We start from the raw sequence: 25,582 nt of genomic DNA on the forward strand, positions 1-25,582 counted from the left end.
AAAACCACATTTCCTTGCCTCTGTGATTATAAAGGACGTGGGTGTAATAATCATGGAAGTCTCAAAGCACATGGTCCTAAAAGCCACAGCAGCCATGGAAGGAAAAAGTGCCTCCAAACGAGCCGTTTTGACTTCCGTGATGTTGTGTCATCACAAAACACTCCACCAAACCTTGTTGTCTGTAGCATAGCTGCTGATGTTGTGACATCACAAAACACTCCACCAAACCTTGTTGTCTGTAGCATAGCTGCTGATGTTGTGACATCACAAAACACTCCACCAAACCTTGTTGTCTGTAGCAGAGCTGCTGATGTTGTGACATCACAAAACACTCCACCAAACTTTGTTGTCTGTAGCAGAGCTGCTGATGTTGTGACATCACAAAACACTCCACCAAACCTTGTTGTCTGTAGCAGAGCTGCTGATGTTGTGACATCACAAAACACTCCACCAAACCATGTTGTCTGTAGCAGAGCTGCTGATGTTGTGACATCACAAAACACTCCACCAAACCTTGTTGTCTGTAGCAGAGCTGCTGTGTAGAATGGGAACATTGACATAAAACAATCAACTGCACCAAAGATGAATCCATCCCAACAGATCATCTTATTATCTTATCAAAACAGTGCATACTTAATGAGGGGAGAGACAGAGCACATAGAGAAGTCCCACAGAGGCGAGATAGTCTTTTTTTGCAGCAGAATTCATAATTCATTTTCAGAATTCATTTTAATCATGTTATTTGTCTTTGTGTGTGTGTGTGTGTGTGTGTGTGTGTGTGTGTGTGTGTGTGTGTGCGTGTGTGTGTGTGCGTGTGCGTGCACGCAGCTTCACGGGGTGCTGAGAGTGGTGATGGAGCCTCTGCTGGGGGACATGCCTCTGGTCGGAGCCCTGTCTGTCTTCTTCCTCAAGAAACCTGTGAGTACCTTGACCTTATGACCTCGTCCTCTCACAGAAACTTGCGAGTACCTTGACCTTTTGACCCCGTCCTCTCACATAAACGTGTGAGTACCTTGTAGGGATGTCGAAAATGTTTCTTGACCGACAGGTCACCGACCTGGTCACCGACCAGGTGGAGGTGGGGCCAGGTAGAGCGACGGCAATGCATTCTTGACGGACTCTCTATTTGCATGCACGAACGTGCTTTCCTCATAGGTAATGTAATGTAACTCATTCACATGCTGTGGAAGTCTAATCTGTTGCCCATATGATTCAGAAGGTACTAGTAGGCTAACGTCCGTTACTACTTGCTTGATTTAGGGCTGGAGTGGATGATAATTAATTCAATAGCCTATTATTGTTTGTTGTCTTTCAGTAGAATCATCGTGATTATATTGATATGAAGTTATTTTAATAGTGACATTTCTGCTGTCTAAATTGATGATGACAAGCAAATGTTACTTAAAAACTGATCAAATGAGGTATGGCAGGAATATTATTTGAAAATGTAAGGTTTGTTTGACATCACCATTCAGTTCAATGAGATGAACACTGATTTTGCATACGTGAAACATATGATATTGATATTGAGAATAATCCTTATGATTATCATATTGATTTCAACCCCGACGCCTATTTGGTATAGCCCTCCCTGGACAAAAATGCACCAGCCGCTACTGCGTTTAACCGAGATTAAAATGCGCAATTTGACTGTCTGTGCCCAATTAAACAATTACCACAACAAATGCTTTATTTTTTTCATTAGAAAGCCTTTATTTTTACATCTACAAGCAGAAAAAACACATTAACAAAACAAAAAGACAAGTTGAATCCTCCAGCACACTAAACAAAAACATTCCTCCGATAGGCTACTGTGTAGGAGCTGCGCGCATTGCAGAAGGGGGAAACGCGGAGGAAAAAACCCATACTCACAATTCTCAAATGAATTATCTTACTGCTGGTGTCGGAAATAGTCTAATAAAACCAGCAGAAATCAATTTTAAAAGCGCAGAACGAAACGTGTTGCTAATTGAACGGATTTCCACTTTGAAGAGCACATCACAACACCCAGCCGCCCCAAGCCTCCAGGCTGCAGGGCGCACTGACGCGCTTATCGCTCTCTCCTCCTTCTGACATCATTCTGACATTCTCACTAATTCAACAGTGGTTTACCTGCTTTTCTGCAAAAAATAGTTTGCTTCTCTCTCCACCCTTCTCCCTCTCTCTCTTCATCTGCGACGAGGGCTGTACGTGGCTGTAGGTGCTCTCTGTGTGTCTGGCTGCACGACATGACGAGTGCAGCAAGTCCGCACGCAGCTGTCAGTGTTTGCCCCAAACGCAGGCATCAGATGGGCTACATACCCACAGCACAGAACCATCAGTATTTTGGGGAAAAGGCCACTAATTTATATGTAGGCACTAGGCAGGCACAATGACCGATGAATAAAATGTTGTTATAACGTAGTTTTGCGTCGCTGTCAGCCAGAGGCTGTAATTAATCATCCTACCTGTCCATCATGCAGTGCTGCGGGGGGATGAAAAAATGAAGCAGGCTGTCCAAACTTTAATCTCATCTAATCTCATCATGAGATGCAGGGAAATATATATTAGTAGCCGATGTGTTTAGAAGAGGATTCTCACTCAGACAGTCTTGCTATAGTTTGAAAAAGTCATGATATCAAAACCACTCAAATTTGCCGTCATACCTTCCCCACGGTATCAGCTGTTTCCCCAAAACAAAGTGCCCAGGTCGCTTGCAGAGTGCAGCTTACGTGGCCCCTCCCCCTGACTGCATGCCTACCTAGACTAGAGCACAGTAGAGAGGAGCTGTCCCTGACTGTGTTTACAACCGTGTGTGTGATAATGGCTGAAGCAGGAGAACGCAAGGACCCCCCCTGAACTTCCCCCCATCTAAAAAGACGACGTCGGCTGTATGGGAATATTTCGGCTATTGTAAAAACACAGGTGGTCCGCACATAAAGCTCCGCAATACAGCGATACTGTGAAACCGTGGTATTTTTGTCCAAGGTTATCATACCGTCAAAAACTCATACCGCTGCATCCCTAGTGTAGTGTAGCGTTATATTTTACATGCTTGCTATTTTTAAAGTGCCATGAGATTTGTTTGCGGAGCACATGACGGCGGGGATGAAAGTCGCTGCGTGGAGAGAGAGAGAGAGAGGGCGGGGTCTCATGTAGACACTCCAAAATGGAAACAGGTTCCAAGTACGGGCGTCAAGGCAGTTTGACGCACATCAGAACGCTCTTGGTGCACTTTCGCCTGTTTAAAATAACGGGTGGGCTTCAAAAGTTTCAAAACAATCTGTCTCTCGTTGTGAAATGGCAAATTGTTCTGGACAGTAACGAGTAACGTTAATTGATACTTTTCAATCGTCAATTAGACGCTTCATGTCTGCATCTTTGGAACACGGTAAAAACTACTGTTTCATCATTCAGTGTGTGCGTATGCGTGCGTGTACATGATGAACGTGCAGAGAGCGAGGGAGAGAGAGTGAGACAGTGAAGAAAAAGTAATGTTTTAATATCAACCACAATGATCAATGCACTAATGCACTATGCAGGGAAACAACAACATGATTATGAGGCACTCCCCCACTGATGCAACCGGTGACATTTTTACTTGCATTTGCGTCGCCCACCCACATGGCATAGCATGTGTTGAAGGGCACATGCAACATTTTTTTAACCGTTTAACTGTTAGTATTAATCGGTTAATGTTGAACCGGTCGATTATCGGTTAAACGGTTATCGATCGACATCCCGAGTACCTTGACCTTTTGACCCCGTCCTCTCACTGGGTCTCGGCAGCAACCAAGACCTCTGAGGCCCCTTACTGCCCCAGGTCTTTACATAGGAGGTACAAATGGTCCCTGATACATCAAGAGCATCTTCTCTCTAAAGCCTTGAGAAAACAAAACAATCATCTTCAACCCTGCACCAACACAAACAACAGTAATGATAATATAATATATAATAAATGAATAGAATATTTGAATATGACAACATGGGAGAGTCATAATGGATAGATTCATCGAATGTTCATTTAAATAGTGAGTTTGAGCGGTGCTAAATGTAGCCAAACAGGTACATCCAGCTCCAAACTGAGAGGTTCACAGGAGCGCGATGAGAGTGAAATGCTGACTATCACAGACTTGCACATTATCCAAAGACTACGGCCAATATTAATCAAATGAACAAACATCACAAATGACAACGCTGAGGGCTCCAAACCCCCATCGCTTTCTCTAAAAAAGGGCTATTTTCAAGCTACTCCAGAACTTCATTTCTCCCTCCAAATCCAAGCACTTCAAGCACCTTGTGTGAACCCTGTGGGAGATACTGCAGTGCTGGTTGGTCCAGCAGAACAGTGGGCGCCATGTCACATGCCTATTAACCGGCCAATCCCCGCCTCTGTTTATCAGTCCATTCCTCCCCGCCGGCTGCGTCTTCCTTCCTGTTGCCTCCACATGTTTTATCTGACAGATTCAGGCGTTGATACGACTCCGTCAGGAAAGGGAGCATCGCCCCCCCCCCCCCCCCCCCTTCCTCCCTAATTGTACTTGGCCAATCCCCCCCCTGCTGTACTGGTCGTTGCTCCGCCCCCTCTGCCGATCTGGGGAGAGTTGTACAGAACAGTACAGTACAGAACAGAACAGAACAGTACAGTACAGTACAGAACAGTACAGTAGCTGTATTATTTTCCCAGCTAAGCCATTATAGGCACATTATAATGAAACTTTGAACTTGTGAGTGTGCTGCTGATGCAACAGGCTCACATGGTGCTGAGTCAGACGGGCCTCAGCAGAACCTTTCCTGTCATTAAAATAGCAATAAATACATCATAGTCTGCATGATCTGTGTGTGTGTGTGTGTGTGTGTGTGTGTGTGTGTGTGTGTGTGTGTGTGTGTGTGTGTGTGTGTGTGTGTGTGTGTGTGTGTGTGTGTGTGTCTGCCTGTGACCCTGGAGATACTACAGCTCCGCCCACACTACTGGATTTCTGGGGGCCATGCCGCTACAGGGAGTAAAAGGATTCTGGTATCGATCAATCAGCCAAGAGTTACTTAAGACAGCAGTTGAAGCACTTCTCTTGAGACTAATGTCGGGGTCATTTCAGCCGCATCAACATGAGAATAGAAGAGCGTTCAAAGACACAAACTCACCGACCGCAGCCTTCAATCACCAGCATGTGTTATATAGCCTTTGACATTTTAAGCCTCTTTTATATTTTACAACCTTTTTCAGCTTTGTGCTCAATCTGTATTCCAGACAGACGCATGCAAACACACACACACGCACACACGCACGCATGCGCACGCACACGCACACACACACACACACACACACACACACACACACTCACTCACTCTCTCTCTCTCTCTCTCACTCTTTCTGTCTGTCTATCTTTCTCTCTCTGACATCATCACACCATCCCCTGTTTGGTCCACAATTGGTAACCTTGACGACCAGTAGCGGCTGCAGACAATTATGGCTGAGGGAGCTTAATTATAGAGAGCCAAAGTGAACGTCACTTCCTGCTTTTCTCCCTGTAGCAGCGTGTGAAAAATATGAATGGTGAACGGAGCGATACGTTACCTTTTTGATCCCGTTTGAATTGTGCCACGGGAGTAAAACACACGTCATGTTTGTCAATGTAAAAGAGAACTCTGCAAGTCGAGAAAGTCTCAGTTTGTGGTAAAACTGTGGCACTATAAGTTATAAAACAGAAAGACTATGCGCACAACCAGTCGCGTAAGTGACGTATAATAAATATAATATAACCTTACGTTTCAGTTTCAGGACAAACTGCGACTTTCTTGACTTGCATAGTTATCTTTTAAATTGACATAATTGAACCCCGTGGCACAATTCATACGGGATCAAAAAGGTAACGTATCTCTCCGTTCACCATTCATATTTTTCACACGCTGGTACAGGGAGAAAAGCAGGAAGTGACGTTCACTTTGGCTCTCTATTTACAGCGGGTGCTCAGTGTTTCTAAATCATATTAAAATTATAATATGTTAGGCTATACCGCTACAACAGGAGGGCCACTGTTTTCCCATTGAGAGCCAAATCCCCCAACCCAACATTGGAGTCCAGTCAGACAAGGCTGTCCTGTTGCTACGTTTACATGCACACAAATGTTCTGTTCTTAATCCGGTTACTCATGTAATCTGCTTTTGGGTCGACACATCTAAGAAGAATCATATCTGTTTAAAGTCATACTCCCAGTTCAGATGCCTGGCATACTCTCATAGTAAACTCAAGGCCGGATTTTTTTTTTTTTTTTTTTTGGGTCGGGCTCATGTTGGGCTCCACAGAACTATGACACAAATCTAAGACCAATCAGGACAAAATAAAATGTGTTTCCAAGAAGATTAAGTCTGATGATTTAGTCTCATTGGATGCCTGTGGGCAAGTGGTGACCAGGGGCGCGGGAAGTGGGGGTGCTTGTGGTGCTGCGGCACCCTCTGCTGTTTTGTATTGGAAATGTAATGTCAATTATTTTTTCATCATTGTAAAGCCACAGCACAGTGAAGAGGATATTAATGTGAAGATTAGCCTCTTCCTTTTGCTCTCAGATTCATGCATTTTACTTTAAAATGTACAAAATTTCTTTGTCCAGGGGGGTGGGGCACAGCCCCCCCTAGAAACCCCCCAGCCACACTAATATCTTTATCCTGCTGGTGCTACCTCTTTGCAAAGCCTAGAATCGCCTATGAGTGAGTGAGAAACTGAATCTCAGAAACGGAATAATAACATAACAGTATAATACTAATGTTAACACGTTGAGTGCCATGGACGAGATATCTCGGCTTACATGATCCAACCGTTAAGTGCCAAGGACGAGATATCTCGGCTTACATAAAAAAAATTTTTTTTTGACGGTGGGACATCGATCAACCCCTTTTACGTCTCCTATAGCAGAATTGGAGGAAGAGAATGTGTATAATCTATTTTACCGACCAGCTAGGTGGCGACGGTGCCCTCCCGACAGAGAGAAAGTCAACCAAAAGCAGCCGCCTCAGGCGGGTGCTTCCTCCATTCACAAGGAAATGGCTTGCCGATTTTACAGTCATCAGTCACCAGACTCGCCGCTCTCGGGCCGCGCCAGCAGCAGCACACGGGGGATTGCAAATTTGCATAATATATTATGGGTAAAACACACTTTGAAACGCCCGCAGAAAGGCCAGAATCGCACGCATTCCGAAAACCCAGAAACGAACGAGCCTCATTCTCATACACTCGCTGCCAGGGAGGGAGGCTGCTCAAACTCGCTGCCAGGGAGCGAGGCTGCAGCGAGCTTGTGACAAACGCAGGCTGAAAGCCACTAGACACGCCCACGGAGGGAGGAGTTGAAGGAGAGGGCGTTCGGAACTATATTGTTTGGATGTCTGATCTCTCACTGATGACAAAAATAAATGGTTAAAGTGACTGTTCTGCCTGTTTGATTGAATTTCACAAAACTGCGATTATCTCAGCTTCCACTCTCAGACAGCTGAAACCATGCTGTACTCAACGGCTAATATCTACATAACTACTAACTCTACAAACTAACTCTTTTAGACAGAGAAAGCACACATTCTATTAGTACTTTTGTGAACTTTGTGTTCACAAACTCCAAGCAGAAAAGAATCCTCGGCTCTTTTAAAATGAGCCAGAATCCTCAAAAAACGGCCTGGCAGAAGCTACCTACAGCATTGAAAAAAGGGCTGGCAGTCAATGTGTTAATTTAAAATGAGATATTCCTCTAAATATGGCGAAAAAACATCAAAACATCCGGACGATGGGTAGGGGGGCCCCTGGGAGCTTCAGTGCCCCGGGGCCCCTGGGGGTGTTAATCTGGCTCTGAGTAAACTGCTTCCTGAGGCATGCAAACATCTAACTGCTTTCACTCTTTTCATCAAACTCGGCCTCTCGGGTTTTGATGCCAGTAAACTGGGAGTGAGCGGTTTGTCCTGTTGAGGCCCAATTATACTCTATTTGCATCCGAAAATAAATCACTGCCCACATACTTCCATGCGTCTTTCACGTTGATGTCATGTTAAGCAATACATCAGCAGGGGGCAGTAGAGAGTCAAATGCGTGAGTGTGTGTGTGGTTCTGCTCCGTTTCATGCGTATCCGCAAGCTTTCAGATGACAGACAGAAATAGGCACAAAATGAACGCTGAGTACAGACAGAAGGCTCTGTCCGTCTCCATCTCCGTCTTTAACGTAGTGTATAATTAAGCCTTTAGGATCATAAACTGGGAGTGAGAAGTTCTTCCTGTTAGGAACATCCTTCCTGGCCTCTACATAATGGTAACCCTGCTCAGCCACAGGCAGAGGGCAGTCTTGCAAACCGCTCTAGCTTTATACAGGCTAGTCTGACTCACTGGAAGCAGGCTGCGGGGATAAGCTCTGCCATTGGTGCCGACCATTTCAGTCTGAGGCTGAGCGACTTCAGGGAAATCCCTTTCCGCTCCCTGCGTGTCGCTCTCAAATGCCTCTGCCGCTGTGAAACAACAACAGCGCTAGCTAACAAGCTATAGTTGCTACACACTGAAAATGGCCAATTTTGAGGAAGATTTGGATTGTGCAATAATGCAATGCAGGCCTGCTTGGTACTTTTGGTAGATGGTTGTAAAGATAACGTACTGTAATGTACTGTAACATACTGTAACGTACTGTAACGTACTGTAACGTACTGTAACGTACTGTAATGGTCAATGGTCAATGGTCTGCATTTATATAGCGCTTTTATCCAAAGCGCTTTACAATGAGTAGATAGTCTACATTCACCCATTCATACACCAATGGCGGCAGGCTGCCACGCAGGGTGCCTACACACCATCGGGAGCAATTTGGGGTTAAGTGTCTTGCCCAAGGACACAACGACAGCAGCTGGGAGGGAGCGGGGATCGAACCGCCAACCCTTGCGTCATTGGCCGACCCGCTCTACCTCCTGAGCTAAAGCCGTCCCCAGTATGCCCCAGTATGCCGTAACATACTGTAACGTACTGTAACATACTGTAACGTACTGTAACGTACTGTAACATACTGTAACATACTGTAACATACTGTAACGTACTGTAACGTACTGTAACGTACTGTAACGTACTGTAACGTACTGTAACGTACTGTAACATACTGTAACATACTGTAACATACTGTAACATACTGTAACGTACTGTAACGTACTGTAACGTACTGTAACGTACTGTAACATACTGTAACGTACTGTAACGTACTGTAACGTACTGTAACGTACTGTAACGTACTGTAACGTACTGTAACGTACTGTAAGGTACTGTACCGAGGTGTTTTTATACACCTCGTGTTTATACCGTCTATGGCTGCAAAAATAAGTCAGATTGTATAGAAGGCAAGCGGAAAATGACACTACTGTAGCTCTCACTTGCTTTATGAACTCAGTAAACACTTTCCTAATGAGTTTATGTCTCAATCTCTAGTTTAAATTCTTCTTCAACACAGCATCATGTTCATTTTGGAAATGATGGTCCCATTTAGAGTCAAATAGATGAGAAAGTGGTGGCTCTTCTCATCCAAATATGGTCATTTCTGGCTACCGGTGACTGTGTGCAAGTAAACAGGATGAAACCAGCGGTTTGTGTTAAACAGACTCAGATGTACGGTATGCACTCAGATCATAATCACATTCCCTCACATCAGATTTCTCCAATTTATGAGAACATGTCTTTGTCTGTTTGCATTCATTCCCTGCTGGACTTTTATTAGTTTACTGTGCCGGGCGGTTATGGATGCACGCTAAACAACTCTCGGTCTCCGACACTAGCTTGTCTTCATTACTCCCCATTTCATAGCGTGCAAACCTCCATGTTTCTCCCCAGCATCGTTAGAGATAGCCTGATTCAAACCTCCATGTTTTACCCCAGCATCGTTAGAGATAGCCTGCTTCAAACCTCCATGTTTTACCCCAGCATCGTTAGAGATAGCCTGATTCAAACCTCCATGTTTTCTCCAGCATCGTTAGAGATAGCCTGATTCAAACCTCCATGTTTTCTCCAGCATCATTACAGATAGCCTGATTCAAACCTCCATGTTTTACCCCAGCATCGTTAGAGAGTCGAGATAGCCTGATTCAAACCTCCATGTTTCTCCCCAGCATCGTTAGAGATAGCTTGATTCAAACCTCCATGTTTTCTCCCAGCATCGTTAGAGAGTCGAGATAGCCTGATTCAAACCTCCATGTTTCTCCCCAGCATCGTTAGATATAGCCTGCTTCAAACCTCCATGTTTTCCCCCAGCATCGTTAGAGAGTCGAGATAGCCTGATTCAAACCTCCATGTTTTCTCCAGCATCGTTAGAGAGTCGAGATAGCCTGATTCAAACCTCCATGTTTTCCCCCAGCATCGTTAGAGATAGCCTGATTCAAACCTCCATGTTTTCTCCAGCATCGTTAGAGATAGCCTGATTCAAACCTCCATGTTTTCCTCCAGCATCGTTAGAGATAGCCTGATTCAAACCTCCATGTTTTCCCCCAGCATCGTTAGAGATAGCCTGATTCAAACCTCCATGTTTTACCCCAGCATCGTTAGATATAGCCTGATTCAAACCTCCATGTTTTCCCCCAGCATCGTTAGAGAGTCGAGATAGCCTGATTCAAACCTCCATGTTTTCTCCAGCATCGTTAGAGAGTCGAGATAGCCTGATTCAAACCTCCATGTTTTCCCCCAGCATCGTTAGAGATAGCCTGATTCAAATGTAGAGGAAAAATCCAACTGCAATGCTCTGCCGATTCATCAATAATGAAATATCCGTTTTAAATGTTCATAGGAGGTTTTCTTTATTTCCACAATCATGTCTCCGTGCACGGAGGTCTCCTCTTGTCTACATTTGACAATGCAAAAGCCCCGCATTATTGTTTACTTCACATCATATACTGAAACTCAGGTACCCGCCCTCCCACCGTGGAGGGGCAGTTCTTTCCATTCATCCATGTAGCTAATCTGATGTTCACTGGAATACATAACAAATCCAGTCTATAGTCACAACAAGACACAGGTTCTCACAGGAAACTCTATTCCCATAGACACTTCCCAAAACAAGACATATGTTCTCACAGAAACTTACATCTTCTGCATTGCTGAAAAACACAGTTCACAAAATACATCTTAGAAGGGCCATAATTAATAATTAATCAATCAATACACACTTGATCAATAATTTACCATTACACAAACCTCCATGTTTTCTCCAGCATCGTTAGAGATAGCCTGATTCAAACCTCCATGTTTTCTCCAGCATCGTTAGAGAGTCGAGATAGCCTGATTCAAACCTCCATGTTTTCCCCCAGCATCGTTCGAGATAGCCTGATTCAAACCTCCATGTTTTCCCCCAGCATCGTTAGAGATAGCCTGATTCAAACCTCCATGTTTTCTCCAGCATCGTTAGAGATAGCCTGATTCAAACCTCCATGTTTTCCTCCAGCATCGTTAGAGATAGCCTGATTCAAACCTCCATGTTTTCTCCCAGCATCGTTAGAGATAGCCTGATTCAAACCTCCATGTTTTCTCCCAGCATCGTTAGAGATAGCCTGATTCAAACCTCCATGTTTTCTCCCAGCATCGTTAGAGATAGCCTGCTTCAAACCTCCATGTTTTACCCCAGCATCGTTAGAGATAGCCTGATTCAAACCTCCATGTTTTACCCCAGCATCGTTAGAGATAGCCTGCTTCAAACCTCCATGTTTTACCCCAGCATCGTTAGAGATAGCCTGATTCAAACCTCCATGTTTTCTCCAGCATCGTTAGAGATAGCCTGATTCAAACCTCCATGTTTTCTCCAGCATCATTAGAGATAGCCTGATTCAAACCTCCATGTTTCTCCCCAGCATCGTTAGATAGCCTGATTCAAACCTCCATGTTTTCTCCAGCATCGTTAGAGATAGCCTGATTCAAACCTCCATGTTTTCTCCAGCATCATTAGAGATAGCCTGATTCAAACCTCCATGTTTTCTCCAGCATCATTAGAGATAGCCTGATTCAAACCTCCATGTTTTCTCCAGCATCGTTAGAGATAGCCTGATTCAAACCTCCATGTTTCTCCCCAGCATCATTACAGATAGCCTGATTCAAACCTCCATGTTTTACCCAGCATTGTTACAGATAGCCTGATTCAAACCTCCATGTTTTACCCAGCATTGTTACAGATAGCCTGATTCAAACCTCCATGTTTTACCCCAGCATCGTTAGAGATAGCCTGATTCAAACCTCCATGTTTTCCCCCAGCATCGTTAGAGATAGCCTGATTCAAACCTCCATGTTTTACCCCAGCATCGTTAGAGATAGCCTGATTCAAACCTCCATGTTTCTCCCCAGCATCGTTAGAGATAGCCTGATTCAAACCTCCATGTTTTCTCCAGCATCATTAGAGATAGCCTGATTCAAACCTCCATGTTTTCTCCAGCATCGTTAGAGATAGCCTGATTCAAACCTCCATGTTTCTCCCCAGCATCGTTAGAGATAGCCTGATTCAAACCTCCATGTTTTACCCCAGCATCGTTAGAGATAGCCTGATTCAAACCTCCATGTTTCTCCCCAGCATCGTTAGAGATAGCCTGATTCAAACCTCCATGTTTCTCCCCAGCATCGTTAGAGATAGCCTGATTCAAACCTCCATGTTTCTCCCCAGCATCGTTAGAGATAGCCTGATTCAAACCTCCATGTTTTCTCCAGCATCGTTAGAGATAGCTTGATTCAAACCTCCATGTTTTCCCCAGCATCGTTAGAGATAGCCTGATTCAAACCTCCATGTTTTCCCCCAGCATCGTTAGAGATAGCCTGATTCAAACCTCCATGTTTTACCCCAGCATCGTTAGAGATAGCTTGATTCAAACCTCCATGTTTTACCCCAGCATCGTTAGATAGCCTGATTCAAACCTCCATGTTTTACCCCAGCATCGTTAGAGATAGCTTGATTCAAACCTCCATGTTTTACCCCAGCATCGTTAGATAGCCTGATTCAAACCTCCATGTTTTACCCCAGCATCGTTAGAGATAGCCTGATTCAAACCTCCATGTTTTCCTCCAGCATCATTACAGATAGCCTGATTCAAACCTCCATGTTTTCCTCCAGCATCGTTAGAGATAGCCTGATTCAAACCTCCATGTTTTCCCCAGCATCGTTACAGATAGCCTGATTCAAACCTCCATGTTTTCTCCAGCATCGTTAGAGATAGCCTGATTCAAACCTCCATGTTTTACCCCAGCATCGTTAGAGATAGCCTGATTCAAACCTCCATGTTTTCCCACAGCATCGTTACAGATAGCCTGATTCAAACCTCCATGTTTTCTCCAGCATCGTTACAGATAGCCTGATTCAAACCTCCATGTTTTACCCCAGCATCGTTAGATATAGCCTGATTCAAACCTCCATGTTTTCCCCCAGCATCGTTAGATATAGCCTGATTCAAACCTCCATGTTTTCTCCAGCATCGTTAGAGATAGCCTGATTCAATTACAGAAATTAACCTTTATTCAGATCGAGAGTTTCTTTTCATGAAAGGTCATGAATATGAGCTGAATCACAGCTATGTGCTTCTTGTCTTTCATTAAGTGTGGATTTGATGCCATGATGTTCCATTTGAGACGTGCAGCATGCCCTCTTCTCTGCGTTATGTGGACGAGTTTGAACATGATAGGGGCATATGAAATCCATTTTATTCTTTCCAAATTCAGGTTTTTTTTTTCAAAATTTTTTTTTTTCATTTTCATTTTTATTTGGCGGGTAGGATGGACATTTGTTGTTTTCTTGATGACTTGTCTCTCTCAGACAGCATCTTCAACATGTTTCTAAAAGTGAAAACCAAGTTGTGAGGTGACGTAAGGGTTCCACGCAAGACCCACCCCCCCTCTCAAAACACCCCAATCGAAAACAGAATTATTTCTGTAGGCCTATTTCACAATTATGAACTCATAGGTGACTACAATAATTAGGTGTACTTTTGATTTAGATAAATAGGCCTACTTTTGATCAATTTCAGCCAAATTATGGAAAATTCTGCAATATCACGTTTTAATGTTGATTCTATTTTTATTACTAAATTATATGATTCCATCCGCTTTTTCCCGTTTTACTGAAATCATATGGCCCTAGAAAAGGACTCTCCTGATGTATTGGAGCGTGTAATAGCTTTAATATTGTAGCCTGATCGCTGTCTATTTCATGTATGTTTGGGATTGTTGTTGATATGGATAATTCTTCAGTCTGGTGTCCTTCTTTAACGGGTTAGTTAGCTTGTTCTGAATCTGAATACCAATTAGGGCTCCAACTAACGATTCTTTTCATTGACAGTTATTAGACGATTATTTTCTTGATTAATCGATTAGTGTTTTGGTCTATAAAATGCCTGAAAAGCCTAAAAATGTCTTGTTTTGTCCACAACCCAAAGATATTAAGTTTACTGTCATAGAGGAGTAAAGAAATCAGAAAATATTCACATTTACAGACCTAGCACTACATTTCTTTGCCTTATCTCTCTGGTACCTCAATTCTGAGCGCCCCCTGCTGGTTGGGTGCCATTGTTGACGGCACGTTGTGCTCCTTCGCCCGTGGTGCGCCGGCGCCTTGGACGTACCTCGGAGGCAAGGCAAATCATTTTAGTGCTAGGTCTGTAAGAAACTGGAATCAGAGACTTTTCACTTTCTTTTTAAAAAACAAAACATTAATTGATTATCAAAATAGTTGGTGAATAATTTAATAGATGACAACTAATTATTGACTAATAATTGCAGCTCTTAATACCAATGAATGCAGTGCCAAACGTTGCCCTTTTACAGTTTTCCTGGATTCGCTGGCTGTGTTTACATTTGTTTCTTAACCCGGTTACTCCAGTAGCCTGGTTTTGTGTCGACGCACGTATCTGGATTAGAAAAACCAGGTCAAACTCACCTCGCCTGAGAATCCTGTGAGAATCCCAATTAAAATGCCCGGCTTGCTCCCATGCATATGAAACAGGTTACTGGGACATCTTGGTAACATTATTAGGAAATACATGTATCGACCAACCTACCAGTTTTTTTCCCCTCTGAGTGAAACAGCTGCTTCTTTGTAACTCAGTTAAAGTGGATGTCATGAACTTAGTTGTCCCTGTTTCCTCTCTATTCCATGTCAGTAAGTTGTAGTTTGCCTTCGAAGGGACAAATTGTCATTCGTTAATTTGTAGTATACATATTAAAGAATAACTTTTTTTTCCCTGGCGATGAATACGCTCACTACAGAAAATGGCAAATTGTTCAGATTTTATCTGGTTTTCAGACCTATCAGCTCATGATATTTTTATCAAATTATCTCAAGGCACTCGCAAATACTCTTGTTGCTTCAATTGATTTCACTTGATAGATGCTGATGACTAGATTCTCATAAAACCTCAGATTAAGTAAATGTGTTATATTCTCCTGTAGGGTTGTCATGATACCAAAATTATGACTTCGATACCGATACCTGCTTAAATATCTCGATACCACGGCAAAATGCTAAAACAACAGGAAAAGTCGTGTAATAATGGATGACAGAAGAACATGGAAGTTAAAATTCATGTTTTGAGTCTTCATCATACTTTATGTGGTGTTCAAAGATAGCTGGGGAAGGCTGCCTCAACTGATTCTGCTGGCATCTCATTTGACTAAATAGAAAATGAGGAAATGTGTTCAGTAGAGCGCAGAATAGAATAATTTCTGTTCAGTGTACTTTAGTATAATCCTGAGTTTGAGCTTCATCATTAAGTGCCAGATTTACAGTTAATGTCATGTATGTTTATTATTTTTCACAATAATGTGGTATGTGGTGTCAAGTGTTTTCTTTTGTTCATACATGTAGGTGAGTTTTTGACAATTATTATAACATTAATCATGGATTATTCTAAATAAATAAATAATTCTCAGTGTTATTAAAGCTTTTACATGGTAATATGCAGTAATTTGATGTCCCTTATACTTAGTGTATGTGATTTCTTTAACAGTTAACGTTATACAGTTTGCAACCTCATATCACTCTTAAACACCGTCATGACTCAATAGCCTACCTCCTTGGCAGAGGTTAGGCGCTCATGAACGCATTGCCTTTAATTGCCTCGTCAAACGACGCTGAAAAAAGTTTGCTTGTCACAAAATAAATCACACTCGCTTGACTTGACGTTATCACATTCAATAAACTGTCACACTTTGTACTAGTCGGATCGTCTGTTGGAGAGATGCTTTGGCAAGTCAAGAGGACGTGTTGTCTCCCTTTTGCCTGTGTAAACATCGTTTTACAGACGGACAGCTTTGTCAGACAGGCAGAGAGAAGGAGAGAGAGAGAGGGAGGGAGGAAAAGCCAGCAGCACCCGCTGCAGCAGCACCCCGCACACAATTTACAGGCAAAATCCGTAGAGATTCAACACATTAACGTTGCTTCCCATGGTCAGAAAAAGTCGCCAGATTTGTCGCTAGTCGCCTTTGAGAAATAAAGTCGCCACGTGGGTCTGAAAAGTAGCTAAATATATCGACAAAGTTGCCAAGTTGGCAACACTGCATGTCGGCTGAACAGAGGAGTGGAGAGTGGAGTGTCAGTGAGACAGGGGAGGGCGGACTTGGCACGCCCACAGGGAGTTGAAACAGACAGAGACAAAGCTGCAGCACACAGACTCCGGTGGAGAAACAGACGGTGGCACATGGATGCAACGCAACTCATGTCATTTTTAAAAGTACCGCTACTAAATTAACGTGGTATAGTATCCTTTTTAATGCCAGGGTATCGCGGTACTGCTGTAGTACCGGTATACCGTGCAACCCTATTCTCCTGGGGAAAAGTGTCATTGTTGAAACTGCTAAAATGAAATGCCAGTGCAGTAAACATACACACACACGTTAGTTTTTGCAGTGCTGCTGTCTTTGTAACAGAGTTGGATGTGGATGTAATGAACTGTGTGGTCTTTCCCTCCCAGCGTCAGTAATCAAATCATTTCAGAAAATCGTTCCTGTGCGTACGCAGGCTAACTCCATCAGCCCGACTGCATCCATGATCCTCTTCTGTCAGGGTTAACTGTGTATGTGTGTGTGGGGGTGGGGGTGTGTGTGTGTGTGTGTATGGAGGTCCATACGTCTCACTATTCACTGACACATGCGCAGCAACGTGTGTGTGCCTGCATGACTTAACATAGTCAATCTTGTCACGCGTGCACACGTACGCGCACTATGATGTGCGCAAACTACATCACGCGTAACGACAAGCTGCGTAGCACAGCTACTTACAGCGTACATCATTACGCGTAAGAATGATGTACGCGGGTTGCGCAGCCAGAGCGCGTAAGCGCACGCATGAAGATAATAGAACAATTTTGTCACGCGGGCACATGCACGCGGACTATGATGTGCGCAAACTACATCACGCGTAACAACAAGCTGCGTAGCACAGCTACTTCCAGCATGTACACGTGTGACCAGTGTTGGAGAAATTTCGTTAGACGTTCACGCACACACCCGTTCGCAGTTTTGAGTGTTACGCAACCGGAAGTGTATCTGCATCGTGCACAACACTGAACACATGAACGCGTCGTGTAGTTCTGTTCTGTGTTATTCTATCTCTTTCTATGTTACATTTTCATCCAGTAGATGGTGCCAGTGACCAAACCAACCAGTTGATCAAGCATGTCGCTTAGGCGTGATTTCTAACCCCACATAGGATAAGCAATAACCACGCCCTGTGGCGCCGGGATTGGCCAGGAGCAGCACTGGAGGGCACGCAGCCCAGCGATTTCATGAACCAACTGAATAGCTCTTGAGAACGACAGCGATTTCGAGAGCGGACATTGAGAGCGGACATTGAAATTAATTATGGTCACCTACCTTCCTTAGCATAGTAATAATAATAAGCATAATAATTCTACACAATGTACACAATCTACAAAAACATGCAATAATATAAACGGTGTTGTGTTCACGTTCATAGCTCATATATATAATGTATCATATCGTTAATTTCAAGCTCAATTCTTACCCAGAGAAAAGGTACAGCACTGAAAATGTAACAAGCAAAAGTTTTTTAAACATCTTTATTTTAAAAGATGAAAAACCCCAGGTGCTATGTGGGGTTAGAAATCACGCGTCGCTTCGAGGAGCTGTCCTGCTTCTGAAACAGAGCAGCGTCACAATCACATAGCCTGCTATAATGTTTATTAATGTTCCAGATGTATTTTATTTTATTGACAGTATTTCATTGTTAATATGAGCTGCTGCAAGTGTTAATGCTCTGCTGTTCCTTAACAGCAACATGTGAAGTTGTTATTTTTTATTTTGTAGCCTATTATAAAAGCCTGCTGCTCTCTGTTTTTGTTAACTTGATTCCTCATTCATAGGCTATATTTTTATTTTATTTATTTATTTATTTGTTTTATTGCCTAAACATTTCAGAGGCCATTTAAAAAACGTTATGCTACATGCTGAAAGATCGCCTGGTTTTTTATTTTGTGTTTTGTAGCTATAGCCTATTATATGGTAACACTTTACAATAACGTACACAAATACTATAGTAGTTACTAGTAAACTAACCATTAACTAATAGCCAGTTAATGAGTAGCTAATGAAAAATTTGGCATTAGTCAATCACTAGTTAATCATAGTTAATGAGTAGGTAGTCATTAGTTAATGATTAGTATCTATTTTCCTGAAGTATTATTGCCTGAACATTTCTGAGCCATGATTAAAATGATCTGTTTATGAATTGCGTGGTTTTGTGTGCAGTGTGATCAAAGAATAGATCTAGAATGAGTGTGTTTACTGTCATGCACACAATAAACTGATAATGAGAATTACTGAACTCAGAATAATCAGTTTATGAATGAAAAAAGGGCACGCAACACAATTTCTTGATAGCTCCCGTGGCGGACATTTATTGAGACAGTTTCGGCCCAATTGGGCCTTCGAATTGGGCCTTCAAAATCACAGGCAGCAGCGGTGCGGCCAGGGGATGCCTGTTGCAGCCAGCGACACGGCGCGTGGCCTGAGGGGAAATTGATGAGTTACAATCAGCAGCTCATATTAACAATGAAATACTGTCAATAAAATAAAATACATCTGGAACATTAATAAACATTATAGTTTAGTTTAGTTTAGTTTAGTTTATTTCGGTCAATTTCACAAGTACAGCTCAATACAGTTGTGATTAAAGAAAAGCAAGAAAACAAAATAAGAGAACAAACAGTGATTGCTGGTTGGGTGTATACAAGCCTGAAAAGATCTGACCGAAAAAGGAGTAGGCTGAAGCAAACGCTTATAGCGCCTACCCTTTTTACATTTTTTTTTTTTTTTTTTTTTTTTTTTTTATTATTATTATTATTATTTTTTCTTGATATATAATATTGATAATATTGATAGTAATGATAATAACAATAATAATGAGTACTAAGCAAAATACAGGTATTCTATATACACATGAATTGTACTTACAAAGTGTCAAATACACAAACTAAATTTCTATATATCTATGAATGTAATAATATGTTTAAATATAATAATGTAATATAATATAAATATCAATCTTGAGTTTTATATTTGTTAATAATCTGATTTTTTAACATTTTTTTAAATTTGTTGATTGTTTTATACATTTTTATTTCATTTTCTAGTCCATTCCATAATTTAACTCCTTTAACTGTTATACACCTTTGCATTGCATTTGTTCTGGTTTTTGTTGTTGTAGTTGTGAACATGCAGATTCCTCTTAGGTTATAAGTGCTTTCTCTGGTTCATAGCAGGCTATGTGATTGTGACGCTGCTCCTTTCAGCAGCAGGACAGCTCCTCTTCCACTCAGTGCGCTGTGCGCGGCTGCGCCGCTGCCGTCTGCCGTCTGTCTCTCTCTGCTGCTGAAATTGTGTTGCGAGCCCTTTTTTCGTTCATAAACTGATTATGATTATGACACACCCTGTATCCCTCCTATGGAGGGACAAAAAACCAAGGATCAGCTATAAAAAATTAATACAGCCGCGAAGCAGTGGAGGAATAGGACTTCCAGATATCCACCAGTTAGGCCCAGCAGAGTGGAAAGTCTTCACTAGGTCGTTTTCCAGAAAACAGGCAGAATATGTTAATTGAAGTGTTCTATCTATAATCCTTCCCTTTGTCCACACAGCTCCCCTGAAAACAGCTAGGCTAAATAACATAAGGCATATGTTTAAGCTATTTATTTTTATTTTTATTGAAAAGTTAAGTAGACTATAGCCTACATTATATTAACTCTATAATAAATTAGACTCACGTGCATGGGGGCAACACCTATAAACACAATGAATTTCCTACAGTTTTAGGCCTATACATATTATCAGATGAAATTAATTAGAATAAACACTCTGAAAATAAATAAATAAATAATCATATTGCGACTGCATGGTGCATATAGATTGGCAGCCAACATCCGCATGTTTCCAATTCCTCTCTTCAATTCTTGATGGATTTAATTCGTTTAAATTGCCATAATCTCGAGATTGAGGCTAACTAACACAATACGCTATTTCTTACCTTTTTCTTCCATAAAAGCAAATGTTATTCCCATGTTGTTGTGAGGTGACGAGAGGCGCACTGTGCATCTGCACTTCCTAATTGCAAATTCATTCATTCATCACGTAGCCTATAGGCTAGCCTACACATCACAAAATAATATTCGCTAATTTAATAGATGGAGATGTGTGAACATTTAATTCTAGCATTTCAATAGGCCTATATATCAAAATTGTGCTGGTGATGGGCAGATGCAGGCTTTCATCTCGCTGTGCACTGCGTGTTGGACATCAAAGGAGTTATAGTTTATAGGCTAACACTTGCCGGCACTCCTTTCATCAATTGATATGCGGGCCTATAGAGTGGCATAATCAAGGCCCAAAATCGAATTAAAACTAATTTAAAATGAACAATGCTTGCTGGCTCACGTGCAGCTACCTGCCGACTCAAATCCAAGTGTCTCTCCAACTTGCAATGCGCGAAAAAGCAGTGAAAACCCATGCGTAATATGAACATACATAACAAAGTGCCGACCCATCAAATAGGTAAGCTAATGTAGACATGGCTGTCTGACCCGTGCCCCCTGAAACGATGGAGGATTCAACCTTTCAAATATGAATTTTAAATAGGCTATAGGCCTACCGATAATCATATAGCCTACTGTAAATATGGCTGGCAGCTATAAATAAAAAAGGTAGGTTAGTTTTTGTGTGTGCCTTATTTAGCCTATTTTATGTTTAACACATTCACTGCCAGCCTTTTTTTTTTTACTGTAGGTAGCTTTTGCCAGAGGGTTTTTTTGAGGATTCTGGCTCATTTTACAAGAGCCAAGGATAATTTTCTGCTTGGAGTTTGTCAACACAAAGTTCACAAAAGTACTAATAGAATGTGTGCTTTCTCTGTCTAAAAGAGTTAGTTTGTAGAGTTAGTAGTTATGTAGATATTAGCCGTTGAGTACAGCATGGTTTCAGCGTCTGAGACAAAAAGCTGAGATAATCGCAGTTTTGTGAAATTCAATATCAAACAGTCACTTTAACCATTTATTTTTGGCATCAGTGAGACATCAGACATAAACAATATAGTTCTGAACAGTAATTTCCTCCATAGCAGCACCCGCACCCCGAACTCCTCCCTCCGTGGGCGTGTCTCCGTGTTTGTCAGTCACAAGCCAGTCTCTCCTGCCTGTCTGAGCAGTGAGCAGCAGCCTCTCTCTCTGGCGGCCCCTCGTCGGCGAGCGTGGATGTGGCTTAATCCGTTCTTGGATTTTCGGTTGAGAGCTTTGACGAAGCCTTGTGTGACTCTAGGCTTATGCTGCGCGCTTCAAAGTGTGCTTTCCACCCAGTCCACCTTTGGAAGCCCCCACCGCCGTGCGCCCGTGTGAAAGGTTTTCGCCTACAGTATGAGAATGAGGCTCGTTCGCTTCTGGGTCCTCGGTTGAGCTCAGCTGGAATGCGTGCGTTTCTGGCCAAACAACACTCAATAGTCTGAGCACCGTCGCCACTCAGTGGGTCGGCGGAATGGATTGCACACGCCCGGCGGCTCTAACAGTATAATAGAAGATGCAAAAGGGCCAGATCAACGATCCACCGTCAAAAAAAAAAAAACGATTTTTTTGACGTATCCATACGTCGCTGGCAGTTAACGGTTGGATTCTGCTTGACGTATCAGTACGTCGTTGGCAGTTAACGTGTTAAGAGAAATATAGCCATTGTTAACGAGATGTCCATTATTTCAAAATGCCGTGATGTCTGCATCAAATAGCCTGACATTGCAGAAACAACACACAACTTGATTTAAAAACGAAAATTAGTTTGTTCTGATTTTATTACAAATATTCCAACACTTTATTTTAACTTCTGTGTTGACATATTAACAGTATCATCTGAGAAAGGTTTGTCGGCAGTGCACTCATCTCAACAAGCCATGCGCTTGGCCTGCAGTGAGCATTGTCGCGTTTTGATCTGCTGGTTATAAGCGTGGTTGACACAGCCGAATTTAACGCGGCGGCAATCCGGAAATTAGGCTATAGGCAACAAAATAAATTGATTAAGAATTGAGGAGCAGAGGCCTATTCATATTACACAGGCTAGGATTGTGCATTGCAAGTTGGAGACACACTTGGATATGGAGTCGGCAGGCAGCTCCACACAGGTGCGCAGCAAGATGAAAGCCTGTATCTGCCCGTCAGCACAATTTTGATATAGGCCTCTATTGAATGGCTAGAATTCCTCATATAGACCTATAGCTCACTTTGCAACATGGGAATAATATTTGCTTTTATGGAAGAAAAATGTAAGTATAGCCTACGAAAGCACTTGGTGTTTGAGACCACATGTGATCATAGCCTACTTACCATTCCTTAAGTGGCAAATCAACTCCTCTCCTTAATAACGGCAATAAGAATAATTTATGCTGTATGCACGGGCGGCGGATGCGTTTGGACACACCTGAATCCAAATGTCTTCATATTGCACAATGCACGGCCCGCGTTTGCATTTGGTTGTACAAGATCATCTGTGAATGATCAATCTCAAGATTATGGCAATTTAAGTTAAATACACATGGCATTGCATCAATATACAGTAGTTGCAACACTTCAGAAACTCAGGATATAGCCTACCACTGACTGAGTCGGAGAATGGGATATGTACAGTAGTAGGCTACACTGTGGGCGGTGCTCTCCTAACTTGTTTTGATTTTTCAGTTTGTTGGCAGCCTGGAGGTGGGGGTGGCTTCCCTGGGTGTCTGGGGCTGGCAAAGGGGCTCTTAGCCTGGGTATGGTGGCTGGCCTGGGTGTCTCTAGGCCCAGTCATAGACTTTTAGCCTCTCTGGTCTTAAGACATGTTAACTTGTGCCCCTGGGAGTCCGTGGCAGCCGACATCTAAATAAAGGCTATTTCTCACCAATGTCTGTGATCCACAGCTGATTTTAGGATGTATCCAACGTTCACAATCACATTCCTGTATCTGAATGCAGCAGGCTCGTGTTTGCTGCTATAGCGAAATTATATGAAGTGACATAAAAAAACGAGTTGAAACGTTTATTTCAAGCTGCAGGAATGCAGGAAACTCTGAGAAATATGGACTTGAAAATCAATTTCGGAGTGGGGGGGTTTCGGAGTGGGGGGGTTTCGGAATGGGGGTGTTTCTGAGTGGGGGGGTGTCGGAATGGTGGTGTTTCGGAATCTGTGGGTTCCCCCCCCCCCCTTTTCTATCGTCTTTGTCATGTCCTGTTTGTATTATGGAAAAAAAAAAAAAAAAACATTATAGCAGGCTATGTGATTGTGACGCTGCTCTCTTTCAGGACAGCTCCTCGAAGCGACATGCTTGATCAACTGGTTGGTTTGGTCACTGGCACCATCTACTGGATGAAAATGTAACATAGAAAGAGATAGAATAAAACAGAAGAGAAGTACGCGACGCGTTCATGTGTTCAGTGTTGTGCGCGCTGCACATACACTTCCGGTTGCGTAACACTCGAAACTACCAACGTGTGTGTGTGTGAACGCGTAACGAAATTTCTCCAACACTGGTCACACGTGTACACGCTGGAAGTAGCTGTGCTACGCAGCTTGTTGTTACGCGTGATGTAGTTTGCGCACATCATAGTGCGCGTACGTGTGCACGCGTGACAAGATTGACTATGTTAAGTCACGCAGGCACACACACGTTGCTGCGCATGTGTCAGTGAATAGTGACGTCGATAGGACCCCATAGTGTGTGTGCGTGTGCGTGTGTGTGTTTGTGTGTGTGTGTGTGTGTGTGTGTGTGTGTGGGGGGGGGGGGGGGGTGTGGGGGTGTGAGAGAGAGAGAGAGAGAAAGATGAGGTGTTTATATATTTGCATGTGTGTGTGTGTGTGAACATGTACATACTAATGGAAAACCACAAGCTAAAAACTAAATCACAATCAGAAAGACAGCTACACAAACAATGAGCGCTATGTGTCAGTGTTAAAAGAGGCAGAATGGTCATTATGATTATACAAGTTCCAAACCAACATAAGGCATAAGGCATATTGTCAGAATCTGTTCAGTCTTGGCAGTGCTTGCCCCTCCCTCGTTACCACCACTGAGGTGCCCTTGAGCAAGGCCCTTAACCCCAACTGCTCCAGTGGAGCTGATCAGTGGCCAGCAGATCAGACTGTGGTTGTACTGGTCAGCTTCCATGTATGAATGTGTGTGTGAATGTGAACAGGGCGCTGTCAGTCTGACTCAGAGTCCCCCTAAAATAAAGGTAAAAAAAAGTATGTTCCTCCATACAGACAGGGAAAAAGAGAGAGAGGGAGAGAAAGTGACCATACATACATACATACAGACAGAGAGAGAGGGAGAGAAAGTGACCATTTCATGCACAAAGAACACAGTCAACATGTGCCTTTCTGTACGGCTTACATGTTGCAGTCAGTCGCGGGCTGTGAGGGGGCTCAATCTAATCCGTCGAAACAATTAGTAGTTGTTGATACACTGAAGAAGTTTGTGAGAGCTTCTGGTGTCTAATGAGGCATTCTGCTGGGAGGATTGCAAGGAGCGAGACAACACTGACTGGAATATCCCATTTTGAATAAAAGTTCAAGTTCTACCTGACAACCCCTTTGACATCAGCGCGAACCAAAGAAAAACATCCTGGCCCAACTTAAATGGTTAATAAATGTTGCTAATTGTCTTTCTTTCTCACATAATGCACGTCAGCCCAAATCACAACATGTATTTCTGAAGAAACAAGCACGAATTTGCAACAGCTGCGTGACATCATCCACTCCACAGTTCAAAAGCAAACAGCAAACAGAAATTGATTGCTGATGGATACCAAAGTTGATTCTCTTCTCAAAAACAAAGCCGTCTTGTGAGCAAAGGTCTTAAGATGACTCCTGACTTCAATAAGAACTAAGCATGTGCTTTACTTTGACAGGTCTTAAGATGACTCCTGACTTCAATAAGAACTAAGCATGTGCTTTACTTTGACAGGTCTTAAGATGACTCCTGACTTCAATAAGAACTAAGCATGTGCTTTACTTTGACAGGTCTTAGGATGACTCCTGACTTCAATAAGAACTAAGCATGTGCTTTACTTTGACAGGTCTTAAGATGACTCCTGACTTCAATAAGAACTAAGCATGTGCTTTACTT

The 25,582-nt window shown here is 42.7% G+C and overlaps 1 protein-coding gene across 1 annotated transcript in view; it reads left to right on the plus strand.

Annotated features, from left to right (window-relative positions):
* The window catches only part of esyt2a (extended synaptotagmin-like protein 2a), a 148,792-nt gene that overhangs the window by 68,253 nt on the left and 54,957 nt on the right, over positions 1-25,582 (plus strand). The window contains exon 7 of the mRNA XM_083653608.1: positions 829-918. Within this exon, the coding sequence (XP_083509734.1) occupies positions 829-918 (90 nt within the window). The remainder of the gene's footprint in view (positions 1-828; positions 919-25,582) is intronic.

Source organism: Poromitra crassiceps (assembly GCF_964638095.1).
Source record: "Poromitra crassiceps genome assembly, chromosome: 17".
In the NCBI taxonomy this organism is placed as follows: Eukaryota; Metazoa; Chordata; class Actinopteri; order Beryciformes; family Melamphaidae; genus Poromitra; species Poromitra crassiceps.